The sequence below is a fragment of the Rhinolophus sinicus genome, linkage group LG13 (assembly GCF_036562045.2).
Source record: "Rhinolophus sinicus isolate RSC01 linkage group LG13, ASM3656204v1, whole genome shotgun sequence".
Lineage (NCBI taxonomy): Eukaryota > Metazoa > Chordata > Mammalia > Chiroptera > Rhinolophidae > Rhinolophus > Rhinolophus sinicus.
This window is the reverse complement of record NC_133762.1, coordinates 54,501,033-54,523,497: the sequence shown is the minus strand read 5'-3', so window position 1 is coordinate 54,523,497 and position 22,465 is coordinate 54,501,033. Positions and strand designations below refer to the sequence as shown.

The window sequence follows — 22,465 nt, the reverse complement described above, 5'->3', positions numbered from 1 at the left end:
CGGTAAACAAATAACTGTATTGAAACACTCTCCCTACTCACCTGATCTGGCTCCCAATGACTTCTTTCTTCACCTGAAGATAAAGGAAATATTGAAAGGAAGACATTTTGATGACATTCAGGACATCAAGGGTAATATGATGACAGCTCTGATGGCCATTCCAGAAAAAGAGTTCCAAAATTGCTTTGAAGGGTGGACTAGGCACTGGCGTCAGTGCATAGCTTCCCAAGGGGAGCACTTCAAAGGTGACCATAGTGATATTCAGCAATGAGGTATGGAGCACTTTTTCTAGGATGAGTTCATGAACTTAATTGTCAGACCTCGTGTGTGTGTGTGTGTGTGTGTGTGTGTGTGTGTGTGTGTATTCCAATAATGTCTGATGTTGCTTATCTTAAGAAAACTGTAAGGAGCAGACTTTAAAGTTTTGCTCTTTTTTTTTTTATGTTTTAAATCCCCAGAATTTAAAAATGATGTAAGCTGTAGTCAAATGCTTTCAGTTAAGGACAATTTAAATTTAAAGAAATACTTAAAGATGCCATAGGCCCTTTTCTATGTAATTCGTGTGTCTTAAACATGTCTGGGAAAGAGCTAGAGTCAAGGGAGTTCAGAGAATGAAAGGGTGGGCATGAAGCTTTCACCTTCAGGGCTACAAGCCTCTCAGATGCTCAAGAATTCCTAAGGCTGGAAAGAACTTCTGGAGAAGAGAAGGAGAGGGAACTGGGAAAGAGGAGTTTAGGAGGAGGCTGGGGTTGAGGAGGCTCAGAGAACAGAAGGGTAGGGGTAGAGCGAGGAAGAATGGAGAGGGAAATGAGGCAGTGGGTGGAGAGAGCGTGGAGAGCTGCTGAACAGACCTAGCCCCTTCCTCCAGGCCAGCCTGAGCACCTGGAAGGAAAGTGACCTGAAAAGTTTTGGAAAGTTTTTTTTATATCCAGGATCAAAGTAAGTGTTTTATTTTCTTTTTTCTTTTTTTAATTAGGCCTTAATTAACTAGAAATTGTAATGAACTTGAATACCCATTCTTTAGCAGTGGTTTTTTGTTTGTTTTTGAATTGGGCTGCTCAGAGGTGGATTTGGGCCTGGATGTAGATACAGACAGTGGGGGTTTGAATGGGTTTTTAGCAGTTCTGTGAATGGGTTGGCAAGGGTAATTTTTCAAGGGTACATTGAATTCTAGTTATTTCTCCAGTCCCTTTTTTAACAATGGTCAGATCCGTGGCTCTGAAACTTCAGTGTGCATCATCAGCGTCCCCTGGAGTGTGTGTCAAAACAGATTCCTGGGCCCTGACCCCAGAAACTGATCCAGTGGGTTTGGGATCTTCCAGATATTTAATATTTTTAATATTTCCCAGGTGGCATGGGCCAGGGATCACACTTTGAGAACCACTGACCTAGGTCTAAAACACACACAATGTCAGTGTTGGAATGTTTCCTAAAATTAGACTAGTGACCCAAAGTCTTGAATTAGAAAAAATCTAGATGCTTCTGCTTGTGGAGCTTTTGAAAGTGCAGCTGACAACATCCAAAGCATAATAAAAACACAAGCGTATACACATTTCTGAGTTCTGGTGCAAACAAAAGAAAGCACTTCTAAACAAATTCTCTTCAACATATCAGCAACTGTACATTCCAAAGGTACCTACTTACCTTTGGGAATTTTCCGGGGCAATTTATCAGATAATTGTCTTCAAAGCAAGAAAATATGCTTGCAGAAGCCTCTGGTTAATATCTTTTTTAAGGACAAATATTGAGTGGCTTTTTATTACCATGTTTCTCCGAAAATAAGACCGGGTCTTATATTAATTTTTGCTCCAAAAGATGCATTAAGGCTTATGCTCAGGGGATGTCATCCTGAAAAATCATGCTAGGGCTTATTTTCCAGTTAGGTCTTATTTTTGGGGAAACACAGTATCTCCATGAGCAGTTTTTTAAAAAAATTAAAGTTTATTGGGTGACAATTGTTAGTAAAGTTACATAGATTTCAGGTATACAATTCTGTAATACATCATCTATAAATCACATTGTGTGTTCACCACCCAGAGTCAGTTCTCCTTCCATCACCGTGTATTTGATCCCCTTTACCCTCATCTACCACCCCCCTCCCCCCTTACCCTCTGGTAACCACTAAACTATTGCATGAGCAGTTTTAAAGGCTTGGTTGATGGGATACAAGAGTGTTGTTTTGGCATGATCCTAAGAGAGAGTTGGGATAAGACTGGCAGGCACCTTGCAGGATGGGATCAGGACTCAGCACGTACACTCTTGACCAGTAGAGAAAAGCCCAAGACATATTCCAGTCCTACTGTCTTCCGTTAACCTTTAACTATCTGAATGACCCACACAGTCAATCTGGCTCACCCTCCCCTAGTTTCTGAGCTATGTTTGGCAGAGCGCTCAGGTTCCATGGATTTGCTTGAAAGGGTTCTGAGGCGGAGGGTTGTTGGGAGGGTGGGGTGCCTGTTCCCCTCATCACATCCTTTAAGAAGAGCATCACTGCTTTGCCTCTATGCATTGGCTTCCTGGACATATTTTGTTTGAAGGATGATATTTGTGTCTTAAAAAAGTTTGAGGACCAATTATCTCTAGGGTCCCTTCCATTACTAAAATTCTGAGAGTTTGATCCCTCTATAAGCAATAAAAAAGGGTTATTGAAACCCTATTTTCAGTTCTTCAGCTGTAGTGATTGTGGATAAATTGTAGATGAATTTTACGTAAAAATTAAAATGTTTGAGAATTCTCTGCCCCACCTCACCCATCCTCAGCAGTAGTCTTAAAAGGGGCATAAGGGGTGAAAGAGGGTTGAAAAATATCCAGAAAGTTCAAGTCTTCACCCAATACTCCCTCTGCCCCAGATTTAACTATGCCCCCTTTAAGGGGTGTCCCATCCCCAGAGTTGAAAATCACTTCCACAAAGAACCACTGTACTTGAAGGGAATGGGCCTGCATCTCCAAATGCTTTGACTTTCCTTCCTATCAGTGTGGTCTTGGTAGAACTGTCAATCAAGATGATGGTCTTGTGAACTGTTGGCCAATCACAGCTCTCTCTCCCAGAAACATGACTCCTGAGGCACAGAGATGAATTCATCTGGAGCTGGGTCATTCTGAGGGCAGTGCCATTAACTCCTGCTGCTTAGGTTCCTGGGACTGCCCTGGTGTCTGTCCTTCCTGAGAGATGGCTGTTTTTCCTTTGGGGGTCTATAAATTACCCTTTCCTATTGCTGGAAAGATACCCAGGCTTTCTTTTCACCATCATTCTTCTCACTAAAGGGTTTTACCAGGCTCATGTGGTAATTCTAGGTAATTCAGAAAGCCAGATACCTGGACCTCCAAGGGGCCTGCCCACTTCCCCTGGGGAATTAATGTCTTATTTACACAAGGGCAAATAAGGGTCCCATAGCCCAGGGTTGGGCAGTATGCATCTTCTGAAAGCAAAACAATACTGTTGAGTTTTCATTGAACTCTGTGTATCTGTCCCTGTGATAGGATCTGAGGACCCCCAGAATGGTAAACCCCCAGAATGGTAAACTCCTGAAGGCAGAGCTCCTCAAAAGTCAGTAACTGATTAATTCATTAATCAAAAGAATGAGCCCAGAAGCCAAACACCCACAGTTAGATTTCACATTAACTTAGTTCAGACAATTCAGAGCCCTATACCTGGAAACATGTGACCCTTTTTGTAATTTGGTTCATTCATTTAATTCAGATTTTAAAAAACAAAAACTTCATCCCATGTGTGGATCTCTCAAAGAGTACAATTTTCCCACATGCTCTTGCTTCTCCCAGTGGGTAGAGGAGGCCCAGCTCCAGGGCTGAGAAGCAAGTGGAGCCTCAGAGAAAGCAGGCAGGAGAGTCCGGGGCCACAGAGAAGGAGCCAGCTCTGGATCTCGGGGTCCTTCCTTCCATCTTTCTGAAGGTTCCCTACCTTGTCACCAAGTGTTGGTGTCCCTGGTACCCATGAAAGGATTTCAGAGGAAACAATCTTTAGAGGAAAGGATTTGGTAACTGGAAATTAGAGTGTAGAGAGGCTGGGGGATTCACCCTGGAGCAGAAACCTGGAAGAGACACTTAGGAAGAATGAAACCCTCCACTATGCCTAAGATTAATCCTATAGAGCTGTTCAGTGCGGAAGCCTATGCTAACATCCATCATGTTTTTAACAAATCATTAATGTCAGTGAAAAATTACTTAGCAAGGTCTAAGGTTTTGGTAGGTATGCATGGCAGCGGTATCTCAGGAATGGCAATTTTGAGGAGCCCAAATAACACTCACCTATACTATGGCACTGGCCCACTGAAGTATTAAAGTCAATTCCAGTCATCACAGCACTATCTTATTAAGAGCACAAATAGCTCTTCAACCTCTTTGGTTTATCCAAATAAGATCCATGAGAGAAAACTTGGTGAATTATCGAAAAGTTTGGTGAAAACATTAAACCTTCTGTCATAAATGTGATTTCCAACTTTAAAGGAACCAATGCAATGTACCACAGCAATCATTCTAAAACATACATTTTGTATTAAACAGTCATAGTCTAAAGGTAAGAGACAACAGTCCTTGGGAGAAAACTACTAAAATGAAGTTTTCAGTGTTATGGGAAAACTATTTCTTAATCTTAGAAATTCAACTCACCAATAATGAGATATTGAACAAATATAGATGTAACTTAAAACTTAAGGTTGTTGGTATATAAATGACTCTCACTTTGTTCCTGATCTTTCTAGATCAAGGTTTCTCAACCCTGGCACTATGACATTTTGGATCAGAGAATTCTTTGTTGGGTGGGGCTGTCCTGTGTATTGTAGGATATTTAGCAGCATGCTTGGCCTCTACCTACCAGATGGCAGTCGTAACACCCCACCCCCCAAATGGTGACAATTAAAAATATCTCCAGATATTACCTACTGTCCCTTGGGGGTAAAATCATTCCCTGTTGAGAGCTATTATTCTTGATCAGGTCCAATGTGCTAACCTTGGACCTGCCTTGCTAGAAATGCAGAATCTTAGAACCCCACTCTGCAGACCGACTGAATAACAATCTGCATTTATTAAAACCCCAGGTGGTCCATGAGCACATACATCCAGTGATTTCACACCTATGCCAGATGCCTCCATTGTGAGCCCCATAGAGCCCGGTGTCAACTCTTTCTCATTGCAGGAAGCTGATGAAGCTTTACTGTGTAACCTGCACCTTCAGATCGAAGCACAGTTTCTGCAGGATGATATCAGTGCAACAAAGGACAGGTACAAAAAGGTATCCACAACCCTTCTGAAGACCTTCCACCAGATAACCCAGTTCGTGTTTGGCCAGATAAGTCTGGGGCACTCGTGGCTGAAAAGTGAAACTGCTAGGGTGGGTTACTTTTGTGTGCATTGCCCCTGAACCAAGTGGGTGATGGGTTGGTTGCTGGACAGCTCTTAGTGAGCCAGACATACAGGAGGAGGCAATAGTGTGTGTGTGGTGGTGGTGGTAGTGGGGAGAGTGAGGGAGTGAGGGGGAGGGGTTAGGAACTAATAATTCTATAGTACATTACAGTTCACAAAGTGATTTTACACAGATCCATCTTGATTAAGGTATAACCTGGCAGTTATTTCAGCTCAGAAATTGAAGAAATACAGAAAATGCAAAGTATATGTACTTTTTAACTCTACCTCTGAGCAAGTACATTGAGGGAATCCATGGTGCTTAGAACCCTCCGCTTTGATCTGTCCCCCACCCCTGCCAGCTTCTCATAGGCCTGATTCTTGGGGGCCTTGGTACTGGAAAAATCAAATCCTGGAGCTATGTGATCATGGCCAAGTGGCCTAACCTCTCTGAGCTTCTTCATTTTCAAAATGCAAATGCCAGACTGTCCACAGAGCTGTGTGGTTAACTGAATGTTGCAGACCTGTGGCCATGGCCCTCAGGGCTGACCTGTCCAGGGGGCTCTGGCCTCCCTCCAACTGCCAGTATCTGCAGCCCTTCCTCAGGACTTTCTCCAGGCAGTGGAGGGCTGCTCCACCTCATAGGAAGTTTTGAGGAATTAGTACCCCGGGAGAAGCCTCAGCCAGTGACTGATGCAAGGTGGTGGGTACACCTCCCAGCTCCCTCTCACCTGCTACTCTGCACTGGCTCCCTACTGGGACTGAACTGGTGCCCACAGTTGTAACACACCCCTTCTTGGCTGCCTTCCCTCCCTGTCTCACCTCCCCACTCCACTTCTCATGTTTCCTGGCATCTTTGCCCAACTAAACTATTTGCACTCGGATCCTTCTCTCAGGGTCTATGCTTAGTCAGCTCAGGCTGCTATAACAAAGTACCACAGACTGGTCAGATTCTGGCAAGGCCCTCTTCCTGGCTTGCAGACGGCCACCTTCTTCATGTGTGCTTGTCTGGCTTTTCCTAGGAACATGTGCATGGAGAGAGAGCAAGATGTCTGGTGCTTCTTCTTATAAGGGCACTAATCCTATCATGGGGCCCCACCCTCATGACCACATCTAAATTTAATTATTTCTCAAAGGCCCCACTTCCAAATACCATCCCACTGGGAGTTAGAGCTTCAACATGTGAATTTGGGAGGAACACAATATTCAATGTATTGAATAGTCTGCTTTTGGGAACCCAAACAATACAGGAAAGCACCTGGTACAACCTATAGCTTGGCGAATGCTCAGTAAGCATTGGATTCCCTTCCTGCCTTAGTTTGTACCTGCTTCAGCATGAAAGTGGCCCTGTTCCTTTGCAATGAGGGGATATTCTCTCTCCCTTTGGTTTCCTCCAGCTTTCCATCAGGTCTGTTTTGGTTCTTCCTCTCCTGCCTTCCTGACTGCTGTACTTTTCTGGAATCAAGGGAGCAGTGCCTTGGGGCAGTTTCTAAGCAGCTCAAAACACTCTTTAGGGCCATTTTAAATAATAACAAGAAAATAATAATAATAATAATAATAAGCGCTCACACTGTGATGCTGTCATGCATTATCTCATTGGATCTCAACAACAACCTCATGAGATAATGTTTTAGGTCAGGTTCCCCATCAGCAGAGATGTAGGTGGTGATTTTTGTGGGATTACTGTGTCGGTGGAGAGCGCCCAGGAGAAGGGGAGGGAGGAAGGGAAGTGAGACAGCTCAGGGTAGGAACAGGGCAGGGGCCTGGGCTGGAGCCTCAGCCTGATCTCACCGCAGGGGTAAGGACTCGAGTGTGAGTCACACTACAAGGTGGTTTGCACCTTGAGGCAAGAGGGTTGGTCTTTTGTACTTCTGTGCCAGTGAGTTCCTGGCCTGGGTTGGGGCTGAGGTGGGATTTGGGGATAGTGTATAGCTTCCTACACAAGGTGACCATTATCTGGCCTAGGGGGCAGCTGTGCGACGTTATCAGTCCTCATGCACAGAGCTGGGCACAGATGCTGTTCAGATTGTTATCCTGCTTTTATAGAAGGGCCTGAGTTTTAGGAGATATAGATGGCTTGCTCGAGGCTTCACACAGCTAGTGAGTTAATCCGGGACCAATTGACCAAATTCCATCTTTTGACGCACTGCCCTATTCTGGGGTCAGAAAAAGCCCTTTTGTACCCTCTGGGGCTCCTTTGTCCTCCAGCTCTGCTTTTCTGTCATACCCCTGCCATCCAGGGCTCTATGAAGACAGCAGCAAAGAACCCATGTAACTGAAGGGAAATGTCAAAATAAACCAAGCTTCAGTTTATCTGCTGCATTGTTCTTCTGAAGATTAAAGATATAATGTATTCTCTGCACAGATCACGTCTGTCCTATTTGTGACAATGGAACATGTGAAAGCATTCATCTCAGGGGTCACCTTGTCCTGGAGGGAGAAACTTGGGCAGTTCAGGTTTCAATAAGAATGCTTTCTTTCCTCCAACAGAATCTTCTCGAAATTCAGACTTATGTCAGCATCCTGCAGCACATCATCCAGACCACCCCTCAAGCATCTGCCATTACAGGTGGAATGAAGGAGGTAAGAATCAGAGTCCAGGCTGCAGGGAAAGCATTTCTGAAGGTTGTTCTCACAGCCCTGTGGGATTAGTTAACAGACACCAGAGAAAGGCATCAGGCCAGACTGTGTGGAGCTGCAGTGGGTTAACTCCTCCCCACTCCCACTGCACATTCACATTAAAGTTTACTCTTCTGTTCTTCTACTCAGACTGTGAAAGCTGTTCTTTAGACATCTGAGGACATAAACTGTGTCCCTGACCATTTTCGTAGGTGTTTCCTCTTGAGAATCATGGGTTGTTCTTCCTTGTATAGTTTACAAGAAACTGCCAGACTCTTTCCCAAAGCAGTGTATCACTGTTGCATCCCCACTGGCAATAGCAGTTTCTGTGGCGTTGTGACCTTGCCGGCATTGGGAAGTCAAGTATTTATTTGTTTTTGTTGATTGCTCTTCTAATAGATATGCTGTGCACCTCTCTGTGATTTTAACTGTACCACCTAATGACTAATGATGTTGAGCATCTTTCCATGTGCTTATTTGCCAATCATGTATCTTTTTTGTTGGAATATCTGCTCTAGTCTTTTGCTGATTTTTAAAATTAGGTTGTTTTCTTATCTATCTTAGCAATTTGGCCGTAGGTTTTGAATACATAGAGCCTCAGATAATTAGTATTATATTTTCAAAGTTGGCCTCTGCTAATGATTATGTAAATTGGTGGCATGAAAAGTATTGGGAAAGGATAGAGATTATTGAAGCTGAACCTTTAAAAATGAGGATTTGGATATAAAACATTATTTCCAATATAATGTTCCACATTCCTTCTTCACTTGGCTCTCTAGCTGCTCAACAGGATATCGATGTGTTTTTTTCCTAATGCGTTTCATGGGATTTTGTGATGCATAAAAACATAAACTGAAAAGGATGCAGATTAAAACAAGAATGTCATTGTATCCCTTATTCTTAAGTTGTGGTAGCCTGGTACAGGCTTTCATGGGCTGGTCAACTGATAAGACTTTGGGGGTTTTTTGAAAGGATGACTTAGGACAGTGGTTCTCAACCCTGGTGACACTTGGAATTGCCCAGGAGTCTGCCCAGACCATGCCCCAAGTCAGTTAATGGGCCACCTGCACAACCGGTAGGCTAGGGCTGCTGACTGCTTGAGATTTTTTGTTTTAACTTAATTTTTTTCATATGAAAGCTTAAGAAATTTCCAAACTTGCTTTTGAAGACACACTTGAACTCTGTCACTGTGGGGACAGAGCCCCAGAGAGTAGTTTACAGGCTCTCGGCCTCACGTGGAAGGGTGCTGGCTCGGGTGGTGAATGGCCGTCGGCTGTGGCTGATTGGCTGTCGGCTGTGGCCGGTTAACCGATTGGCCGCTGGTATAACTGCTGCGGCTACGAAGGATTGCCGAGCAGAGCTGAAGAGAGCGGAAGAGGAGGGCCGAGGAGAGCGGAAGAGGAGAGCCGAGAGAGAGGAACAGAGTCGAGAGAGTGGAGGAGCGTCGTCGGTCGGTCGGTTGGCGGAAAAGCGGACGGCAGGTCGGCGTCCGGTGGGCCCAGCCTCCAGTGAGACCGTGGTGGTATGGCTCCCCTACCTATGGCTCCGTGGGTGTTCCTTTTCAGCCTCACCATATCCTGCGTTCTTGTGTGGGGAGCGGGAGCAGAGACCCCGCAGGCCTCCCCGCCTGAAAGATGGCGCAACGAGAAGGCCTCCGCGCACGACAGTCACATAACATCTAAGAGGCAGGAAAGTTACTTTTTTGGGCCTTCATGGGGATATTTTTGTCCACCAATGATCATTTCAGGTTCCCGCTTTCCTCAATTGATGTAACCAAGGTTGCTACAAACACCTAAAATAGCTTTTCCTAAAGCCTTAATTTTCTTTGTTAGAGATTTCTTTCCAGATACCTCATTTTTATTTTGCAAACACATTTCCCCCTCCTCTAATTCAAAAGTGTTTTACACCAGAGCACACTTAAAATCATATCTTCTGTTCCATGTGACATAATTCTTCTGAGTTGGAAAACTATAGAGACTGTCTGGACTTTTTTGGAGAGCATCAATCATCATCAGTGATCATTAGCATTGCCCAACTATAGACCCACTGAGTGAGTGAGAATCTGCTTTGTTAGCAAGATCCCCAGGGATCCATGTGCATGTGAAAGGTGGAGAAGCACTGATTTAGAAAGAATCACATTCTTTATTAATCTTAACTTAAAAACTCTGCATATAAGTTAAATGGTCACTTTCAGGTTTGTGTGATTGATTCTTGTTGGCAACCTAGAAGATGCGTCTGTCACATTTGTTCAAAAGAGGATATAATTAGCATTGCTAATTATAGGAACACAGACCAACTGGTTAATGTGTCAGTAGCATAAAGTCGGTACCCTCTAGCCAGAGGCCACTAGGAACACACCTGTGGTCACATAAAGTTGGGTTTATTTTTCACTGCAGGAAGGGAGGGTGTATACTGTGGAGACTCCCAAGGTGTCTCAGTGTGTTAGGTGACCTGGGGTGAGGGGTCAGGTAAGCAGGGCTCTACTCTGGGTTGGGTGCTCTCAGGAGGAGGCTGGTCTGATGACTGAGTATCCTGATAATTTGTATCTAGGAGGCAAAGGAATGGTAATTAAGCAGCATCACTTGTGTTAGTGGAGAGCGTGCATGTTTGGTCATTTTTGTGGTCTTTTGGTCTGAGCTCAGACACAATTACAGAGGGGTTTTGTTTCTGTCTTGTTCACCCAATGGTCCCAGTGTGACATCTTCAGATATTGGGGGTGTGTCGTGTGAGGCAGCCTGCGGGGCCTCTAGTCCTGCTCCCCACATTAGAACACAGGATATGGCTAGGCCAAAAAGGAGCACCCACAGAGCCATAGGTAGGGGAGTCATACCACTATAGTCTTACTGGAGGCTGGAGTCACATGACCTGCAACCTGCCGTCTGCTTCTCTGCCTGCCAACCCACTGACTCTCGACTCTCATCTTGACTCACCAGCCTAGCCGCGCCCATTATATCAGTGGCTAACTGGCTAACTGGTTATAGCTGATGGCCAATAGCCACAGCTGATGGCCATCTACTACCTGAGCCAGCACCTTTCTACGTGAGGCCGAGAGCCTGGAAACTGCTCTCTGGGACTCTGTCCCCACAGGGTGGCATCATTTATACGTAGGGAGCATCGTTGCCTGGTGGTTAGTGCCAGCTACCAGTTGATAGCTGCAAGGCTGTCTCCCTTCCTCTTCAATTAGTATATGGGGACTGTGGGCAGCTGTGGGGTGCTGTAAGATGAATAAGAACTGGGGAGTGAGAAGACCTGGGGCCAGACAAGCAAGCAGGGCCCTGGCAGGAGGTGGTATGATGTAGTTACACTGGGTCTGCCTCCATCCCAAGGCTGCAGGTCTAGAATTTGCAGTGTTGTATATCAGCACAGCCTCCATAAACTGATACCCAGGGCGTGAGTCCCCTTCTATTCCCAGCCACCCCCTTGTCTGTGTCTTTGAAGCAGGGTGGTGGGGACTGAGACACAGAGAAACAAAGAGGACAGAGACAAACAGAGACTGAGAAAGCCTGACAGCATGCGTTCCTCCATGCACTGAGAAACTCAGGAATAAACACGTACAGTTGAGGAGGTCCTTCTGCAGTTATGTCTCAAGCCCTGCCTTCCCCACGGGTTTGAGCCATAGGACCAGACCCATACTTCCTCCTTTAAGCACATCTATCTTGCTCTAGCTGTCTTTGTGTCTGTGTTGTTGATCCAGCCACTTTTCAGTGTGTTGGAGAGAAGGGGCTGCCTCATACAAATGGCCTTGAACATGGACACACTGGGCACATACCGTGTTTCCCTGAAAATAAGACCTAGCTGGACAATCAGCTCTAATGTATCTTTTGGAGCAAAAATTAATATAAGACCCGGTCTTATTTTACTATAAGACCGGGTCTTATAATATAATATAATGTAATGTAATATAATATAATATAATATAATATAATATAATATAATATAATATAATATAATATAATATAATATAATATAATATAATATAAATACCAGGTATAATATAAATACCAGGTATAATATAATACCTTGTTGTGGGGACAGAGCCAGGAGTGCAGTTTCCAGGCTCTCGGCCTCATGTGGAAAGGTGCTGGCTTGGGTAGTAGATGGCCATCAGCTGTGGCTAGTTGGCTGTCACCTGTAACCATTGAGCCCTTGAACACTAATATAACTGCTGTGGCTGCGCTGGGGAGTCAAGTCGAGGGGAGTCGGTCTGTTGGCAGAGAAGCGGACAGCAGGTTGCACATCGTGTGAACCCAGCCTCCAGTGAGATTATAGTGATATGACTCCCCTACCTATGGCTCCGTGGGTGTTCCTTTTTGGCATAGCCACATCCTGCGTTCTTATGTGGGGAACAGGCCGCCTCGCACGACACATGGCGCTGCGAGCAGGATGTACTGGAGCAGTTTACACGTATAAAAGCTCAGTTTCATAAGCAGGGTACAGTGCTGGCCAAAACCTACCAAAGCATGATGGAGCGTTTGTGCACGTGAGAGCCCAGCTTCAAGAGGCCGATGAGGAGTGACATCGGGAACGGGAAACATGGTCTGCCTGGGAGACTCAAGCGTCCAGCTGGCACACCACCCTCTTGGCCATGGAAGGCATTGCCTTCATTTTGATAATCTGCTGCGGCCTTAAGCTCCGAGGGTTGTGGACATCTTACACGGAGGCTTCCACCCACTCAGACACCTGGCATGGCGAGCAAGATTCCGACCAGGTAGGAATGGAGTCTGACTCTGGGCAGGAGGACGTGTGGCCCCCACACAGTGTGCGGTGTCCGGTGGCCACTGTTCTCAGGAGTTGGACCCCCAAGGAGGGGTGGGAGGACATGGATGGTTCTCTGGCCAGCGTGGAGAGGGCCCTGCAGGCTCTGGCTGAGCGGTTGCCAGAGGAGGCGAAGGCTACAGCCAGCCGTGTGGGCTGGATGTTCCTCACGGCCTTCAGTCTCAACATGGAAAGTGCGCTTCATGAAATAGCCCAGGTGCCGGACCAGGTGTCCTGTTTGGAGGTGCTGGAAGCCTGGGTCTGCCTGTTAGAAGAAGGGCCCCACAGTGGAGACTCTGAGGCAGAGGCAGCGAGTGGAGACAATGTAGCTCCCAACCCCCAAGCCCGGCCCATCTTGAAGCAAAAGGTAAAGCATGAGCAACCTTTGGGCCCCGGGGGCGTTGCTGCCGGCAACCCAGCTGTGACTGAGTTCATGACCTACACCCCTTACACTCCCACTGAGTGGCAGGAGCTGGTGAGGCGGTACAGACAGCGCCCTGGAGAGCCAGTCTTGTCTTGGCTATTACGTTTATGGGATGAAGGAGCAGACAACATTCTCTGCTCCCCAGGCGAAATGGAAAAGCCAGCTTTCGTGACAGTGCACCCGTCCCTGCGACAAAAGTTACAGAACTGCCATAGGTTGGCTCAAAACCAGGGCAACCACACTCTAATGCAGTGGCTCACTGCTGCGGTATGCACAGTATGGGGACAGGCTGGTGAGCTGCCAGACACTGAGTCAATGACAGTCATATACGGAACTTACGCAAATCATCCGTGAAATGGGTATGAGACATGCTATTTTCAAGCTTAATATGCAGGGGCCTGATGACGAACTTTTTGCAGCCAGAATGAGAAATCTGGTTTTGGATACTGCACCTGCGTGTGCTTTTGGATCCTTGGTTGCCATTCTTAATGCCTTATGTGGGGCGATGGATCCATGAGTTACAACTGCTACGGCCACCCTAGGGGATGTTGAAAGCCGGAGATGAAGGAAGTTAAGACAGGAGGTCCATGCAGTTGAGACCTGGAAGCCCAAATCAAAAGTAAAGGGGTGAGGTTGCAGGCCTCAGAGAGTAACACGTGCACAGACATGGTATGATCTCGTGGCAGTAGGGGTTGATTGGGAGAAGATAGATCGACAACCCAATGCACTCTTGTTAGAACTTTGGAAACAGTTGCGTCTGGAACAGCAATTCCAGAGAAGCCTAAAGGAGAAGTCTGGGAAAGCACGACCCATGTTTCTCCATGATTTCATGTGGCCGCTTGAGGCCGACTCCTTTCAGCTTGCTTAGGGGTGGGGCCAAGGTACCCGATCAGAGAGGACAAGCGAGGACCGGAGGCCCAACGTGGAACTGTCCATACATTGGTCCCCTTCTAATGTGCAGAGGGTTTTGGCCCTAGTTGACACCGGCGCAGACTGCAGTCTTGTTTATGGGAACCCAGAACTGTTCCCTGGACCAGCAATCTGCATTGATGGCTACAGGGGAAAACTGTGACTGTGAAAGCCTTTTCCTTACCACTGGGCATAGGAAGGCTTCCTCCTCGTACCTACAAGGTTTATGTCTCCCCTGTTCCTGAGTATATTCTAGGGGTGGACGTGCTACATGGCCTCAGCCTACAGGCGTCTGTAGGAGAGTTCCGTCTCCGGATCCGGGTGGTGACATCGGTGACACGCGGGCATGCTCACCACCCTCCTCAAGTGTTGCCACAGCCCTGGCGCATGGTTACAGTGCGACAGTACCGCCTGCCAGGAGGAAAGGAGGAGATTGGTCGTACAATATTGGAATTGGAGAAAGCACATATTGTGGGGCCAACGTGTAATCCCTTTAACTCCCCAGTATGGCCTGTCAAGAAGTCAGATGGGACCTGGCAGATGACTGTGGACTATAGGGAGTTAAATAAGAAGACGCCACCCTTGCACGCTGCAGTGCCTTCAATTCATGATTTGATGGATCGTCTGACTGTCCGCCTGGGAACATATCACTATGTAGTGGACTTGGCCAATGCTTTTTTCTCCATTGACATTGCACCTGAGTGTCAAGAGCAGTTTGCTTTTACTTGGGATGGGTGGCAGTGGACTTTTCAAGTCCTTCCGCAAGGATACTTGCACAGCCCCACTATCTGCCATGGGCTCGTGGCCCAGGATTTGGCACAGTGGGATCGCCCGTCCTCTGTGGCCTTGTTTCATTATGTTGATGATATTTTATTAACATCTGATTCTCTTTTAGATTTAGATCAAGCAGCTCCCTCTCTTCTCTGCCACCTGAAGTCACGTGGCTGGGCGGTGAATGAGGAAAAGGTCCAAGGCCCTGGCTTATCCATCAAGTTTTTGGGTGTTGTGTGGTTGGGTAAGACAAAGGTCATACCTGAGGTGATTATTGACAAAATACAAGCCTTTCCCTGACCGATCAAGGTCTCCCAACTGCAGACATATTTGGGTCTGCTAGGATATTGGTGAGCGTTTGTACCCCATTTAGCACAAATTGTAAGGCCCTTGTATAACATGATAAAAAAGGGGGCCTCATGGGATTGGACAGAGGCTATAGAGCAAGCCTTCATTGCCACAAAACAAGCAGTGCAGCAGGCACAGGCTCTGCAAGTAGTGGATCCCGGCTGCCCATTTGAACTTGATGTTCATGTAACCAAGAGGGGTACGGTTGGGGCCTCTGGCAATGACAGGAGCGTCTCCGGTTGCCAGTGGGATTTTGGTCCCAATTATGGAAAGGAGTGGAGGTCCGCTATTCTCTAATAGACAAACAGCTGGCTGCTGTATACACAGCCTTAGTGGTCACAGAAGCCATCACAGGAATGGCATGAGTGTTGGTTCGAACAACCTATCCCTCCAGGGGTGGGTCCGTACGTGGAGCCAGGGACCCAAAATGGGGGTGGCACAGACCACCAACCTCGCCAAGTGGGGTGCCTACTTGGAGCAACGTTGCATCCTTAGTTCAAGCCCTTTGAGCACAGAGCTACAACAGGTCCTGGGGCCTGTGGAGCTTGTAGCTCAGGCTGAGCCAAGTGTTCTGCCTATAGGAGAGGACTTGGAGCCCTCGCCCTACAAAGCAGGACAGCCCCCAGTACCTGAGGATGCCTGGTTTACCGATGGTTCTAGCCGAGGAGCTGCAGCTGTTTGGACGACTATTGATGTGCAGCCCAAACCAGACACCATGTGGTTTGATACTGGGACGGGCCAGAGTAGCCAGTGGGGAGAGCTATGGGCTGTGTGGATGGTAATCAGCCACGAGCCTGGGCCCCTAGTTATTTGCACTGACAGCTGGGCGGTGTTCCGGGGCCTAACGTTGTGGCTCCCTATGTGGAAACACCAAAACTGGTTGGTAGGACACTGTTCACTGTGGGGTCAAGCCATGTGGCAGGACCTCTGGGACCTAGGGCAGAGAAAGGAGGTGACCCTAATGCATGTCACAGGTCACTCCCCCGTAGTGTCCCCAGGTAATTATGAAGCAGATGCCCTAGCATGGGTCCGGTGTTTAGAATGGTCTCGTGCCACTGATGTGGCCCATTGGCTGTGTAGGAAATTGCAGCATGCTGGAAGCCGAACCATGTGGCAGGTGAGCAGACACTGGGGTCTGCCTTTCAAATGGCAGGAGATAGCAGATGCCTGCTATGATTGTGCTGTCTGTGCCCAGGATAGCCCCCAAAGGCGGAGGCTCCCCTGGGAGATACAGCAGATTACGCGAGGGAAGGTACCCCTCACTCACTGGCAAGTGGATTACATTGGACCCCTGCCTAAGGCCCGCATGTGATGTATGCATTCACAGTAGTGGACACTGCTACGGGGTTGATATTTACTTGGCCGTGTCCGGCTGTGGATCAGCGGCATACCCTGGTCGCTCTTACACGGCTGTGCGCTGTCTGTGGTCGCCCCCAAGTCATTGAAAGTGACAAGGGTACCCATTTTATGGGGCAAGAAGTGCAGAGCTGGGCTGCCAGGATGGACGTACAATGGTTGTTTCATACCCTGTATAACCCACAAGCAGCTGGCATGATTGAATGCTACAACGGCCTTTTGAAGCAAGGCCTCTGGGTGTCAAAACACCCTCCCTCGATGCGTGACTGGGCCTCGCGTCTCTGGGACGTCTTGAGAATCCTGAATGAGAGACCACGGAAGGGAGGACCCGCACCAGTAGAAGCTCTGCTACATCGGATGGCAGCTCCCATTCAATTACAAGTTACCACAAGTGAGACTCTGTTAAAGCCAGGCTATGGCAGAAATGGAAACATTTTGCTGCCAGCACCCACATGCTTGAAAGCAGGGGAACAGCAGCAATAGACTTGGCCCTGACAGGTCAAAAGTCCCCACTGTGGATAGTTGGGCCTGATAGCCCCATGGGGGGCTGGTTTGACTCATGATTTGCAAGTTACACCAGGGTTAGTGGCTGAGTGGCCACCGCAAGTGATTGTAGTATACAGAGGTCCTGATACCGGGATGATTTTGCGGGGAACCTATGTGCTCTCACTATGGCCTATTATGGGGTCCCCTGTTCTGTTACACGTTGAAACTATGCATGGAACCCAAGCACTGCCATAAAGGTCTTGTACCACAAACCGAGAAAGGTTCTAGTGACAGCGACCCTCCTTTCCCAGGACAAAAAGCTAGCATGTATCCTCCCAGATGGAAGGGATCTGCCATTGTTGGTTCCTAAGACTACTGTTTCTTTTCGTCCGTAGGTACCTGTAGACTAACATGGCACAAGGACCCTCGTGGAAGACGCTTGTTGTGTAGATTGTGAGGCAAGACCCTGTAGGGGTGGAGTGTGGGGACAGAGCCAGGAATGTAGTTTCCAGGCTCTTGGCCTCACGTGGAAAGGTGCTGGCTCTGGTAGCAGATGGCCGTCAGCTGTGGCTAGTTGGCCGTCAGCTGTAACCAATTGAGCCACTGGACACTAATAGAACTGCCATGGCTGCACTGGGGAGTCGAGTCAAGTCGAGGGGAGTCAGTTGGTTGGCAGAAAAATGGACAGCATGTCGCACGTCATGTGAATCCAGCCTCCAGTGAGACTATAGTGGTATGACTCCCCTACCTATGGCTCCGTGGGTGTTCCTTTTTGGCCTCACCATGTCCTGAGTTCTTATGTGGGGAGCGGGAGCTGATACCCCACAGGCCGCCCACACGACACTGGTCTTATATAATATAAAACCGGGTCTTATATTAATTTTTGCTCTAAAAGACACATTAGAGCTGATTGTCTTATTTTCAGGGAAACACAGTACTTGTTTCTGATTTTGCCTGACTGTGAGGCCACATGCTCAGTGTCAGAAGGCACTACTCTTGAGCAGTCAGGCTTTTGTGAAACAATTTGGATGTTTTTGACTAGACAGTGGAAAGGCCAATTGGAAACAGGTGACTGCTCTGCAGAGTGTGGAAAGGTTGAGGGAGGATCTCCTTTTATGATGTTCCGTGGAGTGTTGATAGGCGGTACAGCTGCCTCACCAGGGCCCTGGCTTCTCGCGTGCCCCTTGGCTCCTGCTTTGTGCAGCAGCAACATCTTAGCACAGTTGATGGCTTGGAGTTCAGACTGACTGTGCTGTCTGCACAGACACAGAGAATAGAGCCCAGTGAGAGACTGTGTTCTGAGTTTTCCTTTTGACAGAAGGGAAGGTGCCTTGTCCAGAGTTCAGGCACCACTAGCTCTAAAATACGGGTCTCCTGACACTGTCGCCACACTTTATAGTCATAGCATTTATGGTTCAGACTTTGAAGACAAACTAAGAAAGCATTAACAGTGGTCACTGCAGGCCTGTCTTTCTCAGTCAGCTGGTCTGCTGTAAATAACTTCCGCAGCCTGGGTAACTCAAACAACAGACATGTATTTCCCACAGTTCCAGAGGTTGCAAACCCAAGATCAGGATGCCAGTAGATTCAGTTCCTAGTGTGAAACAACCCCGGGCTGGTAGATAGCTACCTTCCCGCAGTGTCCTCAGGTGGCCTTTCCTTGGTATAGCACGCGCACACACTCACGCACGCACACACACATGCACATATTGATAGAGAGAGATCTGGTGTCTCTTTAGTATTTTCTTATAAGGACACGAATCCCATCCTGGGGGCTCCACTCTCATGACCTCATCTATCCTAATTACCACCCAAAGGGCCCACCTTCAAATACTATCCCACGGGGGGTTAGGGCTTCAGCATATGAATTTGGGAATGGGGACATGGCAATGTGCAGAGTATAACAGGGCCCCACACCTTCCTCATCCCTTTTCTCTTTGGATTTCCTCTCATGTCAAGCCTGTGTGAGTGCTGAGTGTGGCCTTCTTTGTGCAGGAGAAGCTCTTGACAGAATGGGAGGCAGCTGCCCTGCAGCATCAGCTGGAGGAGGGCCAGGAGGTGCTGTCTGTCCTGCAGGCTCAGAGAGCCGAGCTGCAGGCCCAGGTAGGCCCCGAATATTCATGTCCACTACTCCCTGTTGGGCATTCAGCTACCTGTGTGAATCGGGGTTTACAACACTTACTCAGTGTCAGGTGCATGCAGAAAAGTGCGCACGTGTCCAGTCCAGTGATCCTCACAGACTCAACACACCTGTGTGTCCATTGCTCAGTGCCAAAAACAACACTCTGAGTAGAATGACCAGCTTTCCTGCTTTACGCTGGACTGAGGGGTTTCCCAGGATGCAGACTAGAAAAGTCCTGAGCAAACAGACAGTGGGTCGCACTAACTCCTGGGCCCTCAGAGGGTCCCCTCGCATCCTCTCTCCCACCAAGGGTAAGGGTGTCTGCATAATTTATGCATTTTTATCCAGTTTAAACTTGTTTTTAAAAATAAGAAATGGATTCATGTTGGGATTTTTATCCTATACTTCCTCAAACCTGTGCTTCCTGTTTCTCTACTCTTGACCAAAAAAATCTCTCCTTGGAATCTCATTACAACCCTGGGGAAGAGTAGTTGTGTCAGTATCTGCTCTGCTCAGAATTTGTAAGAGGAAGGCTCACTATTCCGTACACCCCAACCCCCTTCTTGGGGGTCGATCTTATTTTGAAAACTAAAGTCAGCAGGAAAGCTCAATCCTGTTTCCATGGTATGACATTTTGGTGACTTGGTAGTGTGTGGTTTCCTCTGAAATCCTGAAAGGATAGAGGGAAGGGGTGTGTGTGTGTGCACGCATGTGTGTGTGAGATTGGGGAAGTGGACACAAGCTCTGTCATTGTCCTAGAGACCAGTGTTTTCCGAATCACTAGCTACAACTCATTTTTGGGTTGTAAAATGAATTCAGTAGAATCGACTGGAATTAAAAAAGAAGAAATTGACAACATTGAACTAAGACAGAATAAGAAGTAACAGAGTGAATGGCAAGTAAAACGGTAAGATTTGTTTTGTGACACCTTGTTTTAAATAAATAAATAAATTTAAATATATGTATATTTGTTCAAATAAATATACACACATATGTATCTGTATGATACATATGTATCTGTATGATACATATGGTTTATGATGTAAAATGTGGTTCTTCCTGTGACCCTGGTGATAAAGTTGAAAAACACTGCCTCAGATACTGAGAAAGATGAAAGGGCCCAGCCTGATGTGGTAAATTCCAGTTCCAGGACAGAAGAATGTTTCTCCCTCTATATACATATATGTATTTGTTGAATATAAACACAAAACATTTCATAAAGGATTAAGCTAGTTTCTGAGAATATGAAATAAAACTGTCTGGTTGGCCACCTGAACCCACCTGTAGTTGCTGCAGAAAGACTTACTTATCTTAGTCTGATGTTGTTTTCCCTCTAATTTGGGGGGCTTCACCTTCTCTTCTATGCCATTCCTCCTGCTGGTAGCCTGGTGAAGTCCCTGGACTCCTTCTCAGAAAAAAGTTAAAGGCATGTAATAAAAATAAAATACATATAATTAAAAGGAAACCAATTATATTGAAACAGTTTCAAAATATTGTCCTATGTAATCATGTCCTATATAATAATATATGTGCTTATATTAAATACAGTAGCTCCCCCCTTGTCTGCAGTTTCACTTTCCATGGTTTCAGGTACCTGCGGCCAACTGCAGTCTGAAAATAATAAACAGAAAATTCCAGAAATAAACAGCTCATCAGTTTTAAATTTCGCGCTGTTCTGAGAAGCATGATGAAATCTTGTGCCATCCCGCTCCATCCCACCTGGATCTGAATCATCTCTTTGCCCACGGTCTCCAAATGCTCTGCCCATGAGTCACTTAGTAGCTGTCTGGGTTATCAGATGGACTGTCATGGTATTGCAGTGCTTGTGTTCACCTAATCCTGATTTTACTTAATAATGGCCCCAAAGTGCAAAATGGCCCCAGTGGGGGATGGGGGAGGGAAAGCTCCTTGTAGCCTGAGGGCTCACACTTGTCAGGTCTGTGGCAGCTGGTTCTGCCTATGGTTAGAGCATCTGATGCTTCCGGAACCCTCCTTAGCAGAGGACTCACAGTGAGGTTTCTGAACCAGCAGCAACAGCATCACCTGGGAACTTGTCAAGAATGCAAATTCATGGCCCATCCTAGACCTACTCAATCGAGAGCTCTAGGGTGGGGCCCAGCAATCTGTTAACAGGTCCCCCAAGTGGTTCCACAGGCTCAAGTTTGAGAACACTAGTCCACAGGATGGGATACAGAGCACACCCATTGCTTTGGGGATGGCACTCCTTATAGGTGGAAGAGACAGAACACTGTCTCTTAGGGCACTCCTGGCTCCCTAAATTGCCTTGGCTGAGTTTCTGTGATGGGAAAGTGAAAAACATCATATATTAATTGGAAAATGTGAACCTCCCAGGTATCATTTTTCGTTAAAGTCGCTTAGCAGCATCTAGTGGTAGGTTTGGGTAAGACAGTGTGTAATCCGTGAAGGATGCTTGATTTCTTCCGTTTCCTTTTTAAAAAAGATCTTAGATCCAAAGGAGTCTGGGGGCCTAAAAGGGCTGAAGCAGGCGGTCACTCCTCCAGATGGGGCTCATTGTGAGGCGGTCCTGGGTACCTGTGAACCCCTGCTGTGCAAAGGCGAGCCCTACAGCTGTTCTTCCACACTTACTCTTTCATTCAACCTTTCCCGCCGAGCTTCACATGAGGTTCAGAGCATGATGTGGCTCCTGCCCTCAGCTGCTCACAGCCCAGTAGGGAGATGGATGTAAACCAGACAATCTAAATGGCAAAAGCAGAAACACAAGAGCCACCCTTGCTCAGGATGAAGTTCAAGTTGCTGCATGGCCCACACCTTCTACCTGCCTCTCTCTCCAGTATCCACTCAGCTGCTCTTCTCCAAGAAGCCCTGGGCTGGCTTTGGGCTGCTGCCTCTTCTCTTCCTCTCTGACCTCTCCTGCAATTCCTGGTACCTGCCCCTTTGCTCATCACTTCTCTTTCTGGAAGTCCCTTTTGCTCTTCAGTACATAGGACCAGCCTGGAAGCCTTCTCTGACATCCTGCAGTGCCCCAGGGCCTCTCTGTGCTCCATGACACCCTGGGCATGTGTTTGTGACTGAGTTGCCACCCTCGCTGGACTGTGGGCTCCTAGGGTCCATGTCTTATTTTCTGACAGCGAGGCTGGTGCTGAATAGCACCTGATGCATGTCAGAGACGTCTCCTTAGCCCCCTTTGAGCTGGTGAAAGTGGGGCCCTTATTACTTTTCCTGAACACCTCTCCTTAGGGTGAAAAGTTTGTATTACTGAGCTATAAAGACCACATTGATGTGGACATAAGTCCTGGATGGCTTCTTGTCTCAGCACAGGCATCAGTTTTATAAAC

General features: G+C 47.2%; 1 protein-coding gene across 3 annotated transcripts in view; it reads left to right on the top strand.

The window, feature by feature from the left end:
* The window catches only part of BFSP1 (beaded filament structural protein 1), a 91,267-nt gene that overhangs the window by 50,620 nt on the left and 18,182 nt on the right, over positions 1-22,465 (top strand). For all 3 annotated transcript variants that reach the window (XM_074317556.1, XM_074317557.1, XM_074317555.1), the window contains exons 3-5: positions 5,153-5,248; positions 7,849-7,941; positions 19,022-19,129. In XM_074317556.1, the coding sequence (XP_074173657.1) occupies positions 5,153-5,248; positions 7,849-7,941; positions 19,022-19,129 (297 nt within the window). The remainder of the gene's footprint in view (positions 1-5,152; positions 5,249-7,848; positions 7,942-19,021; positions 19,130-22,465) is intronic.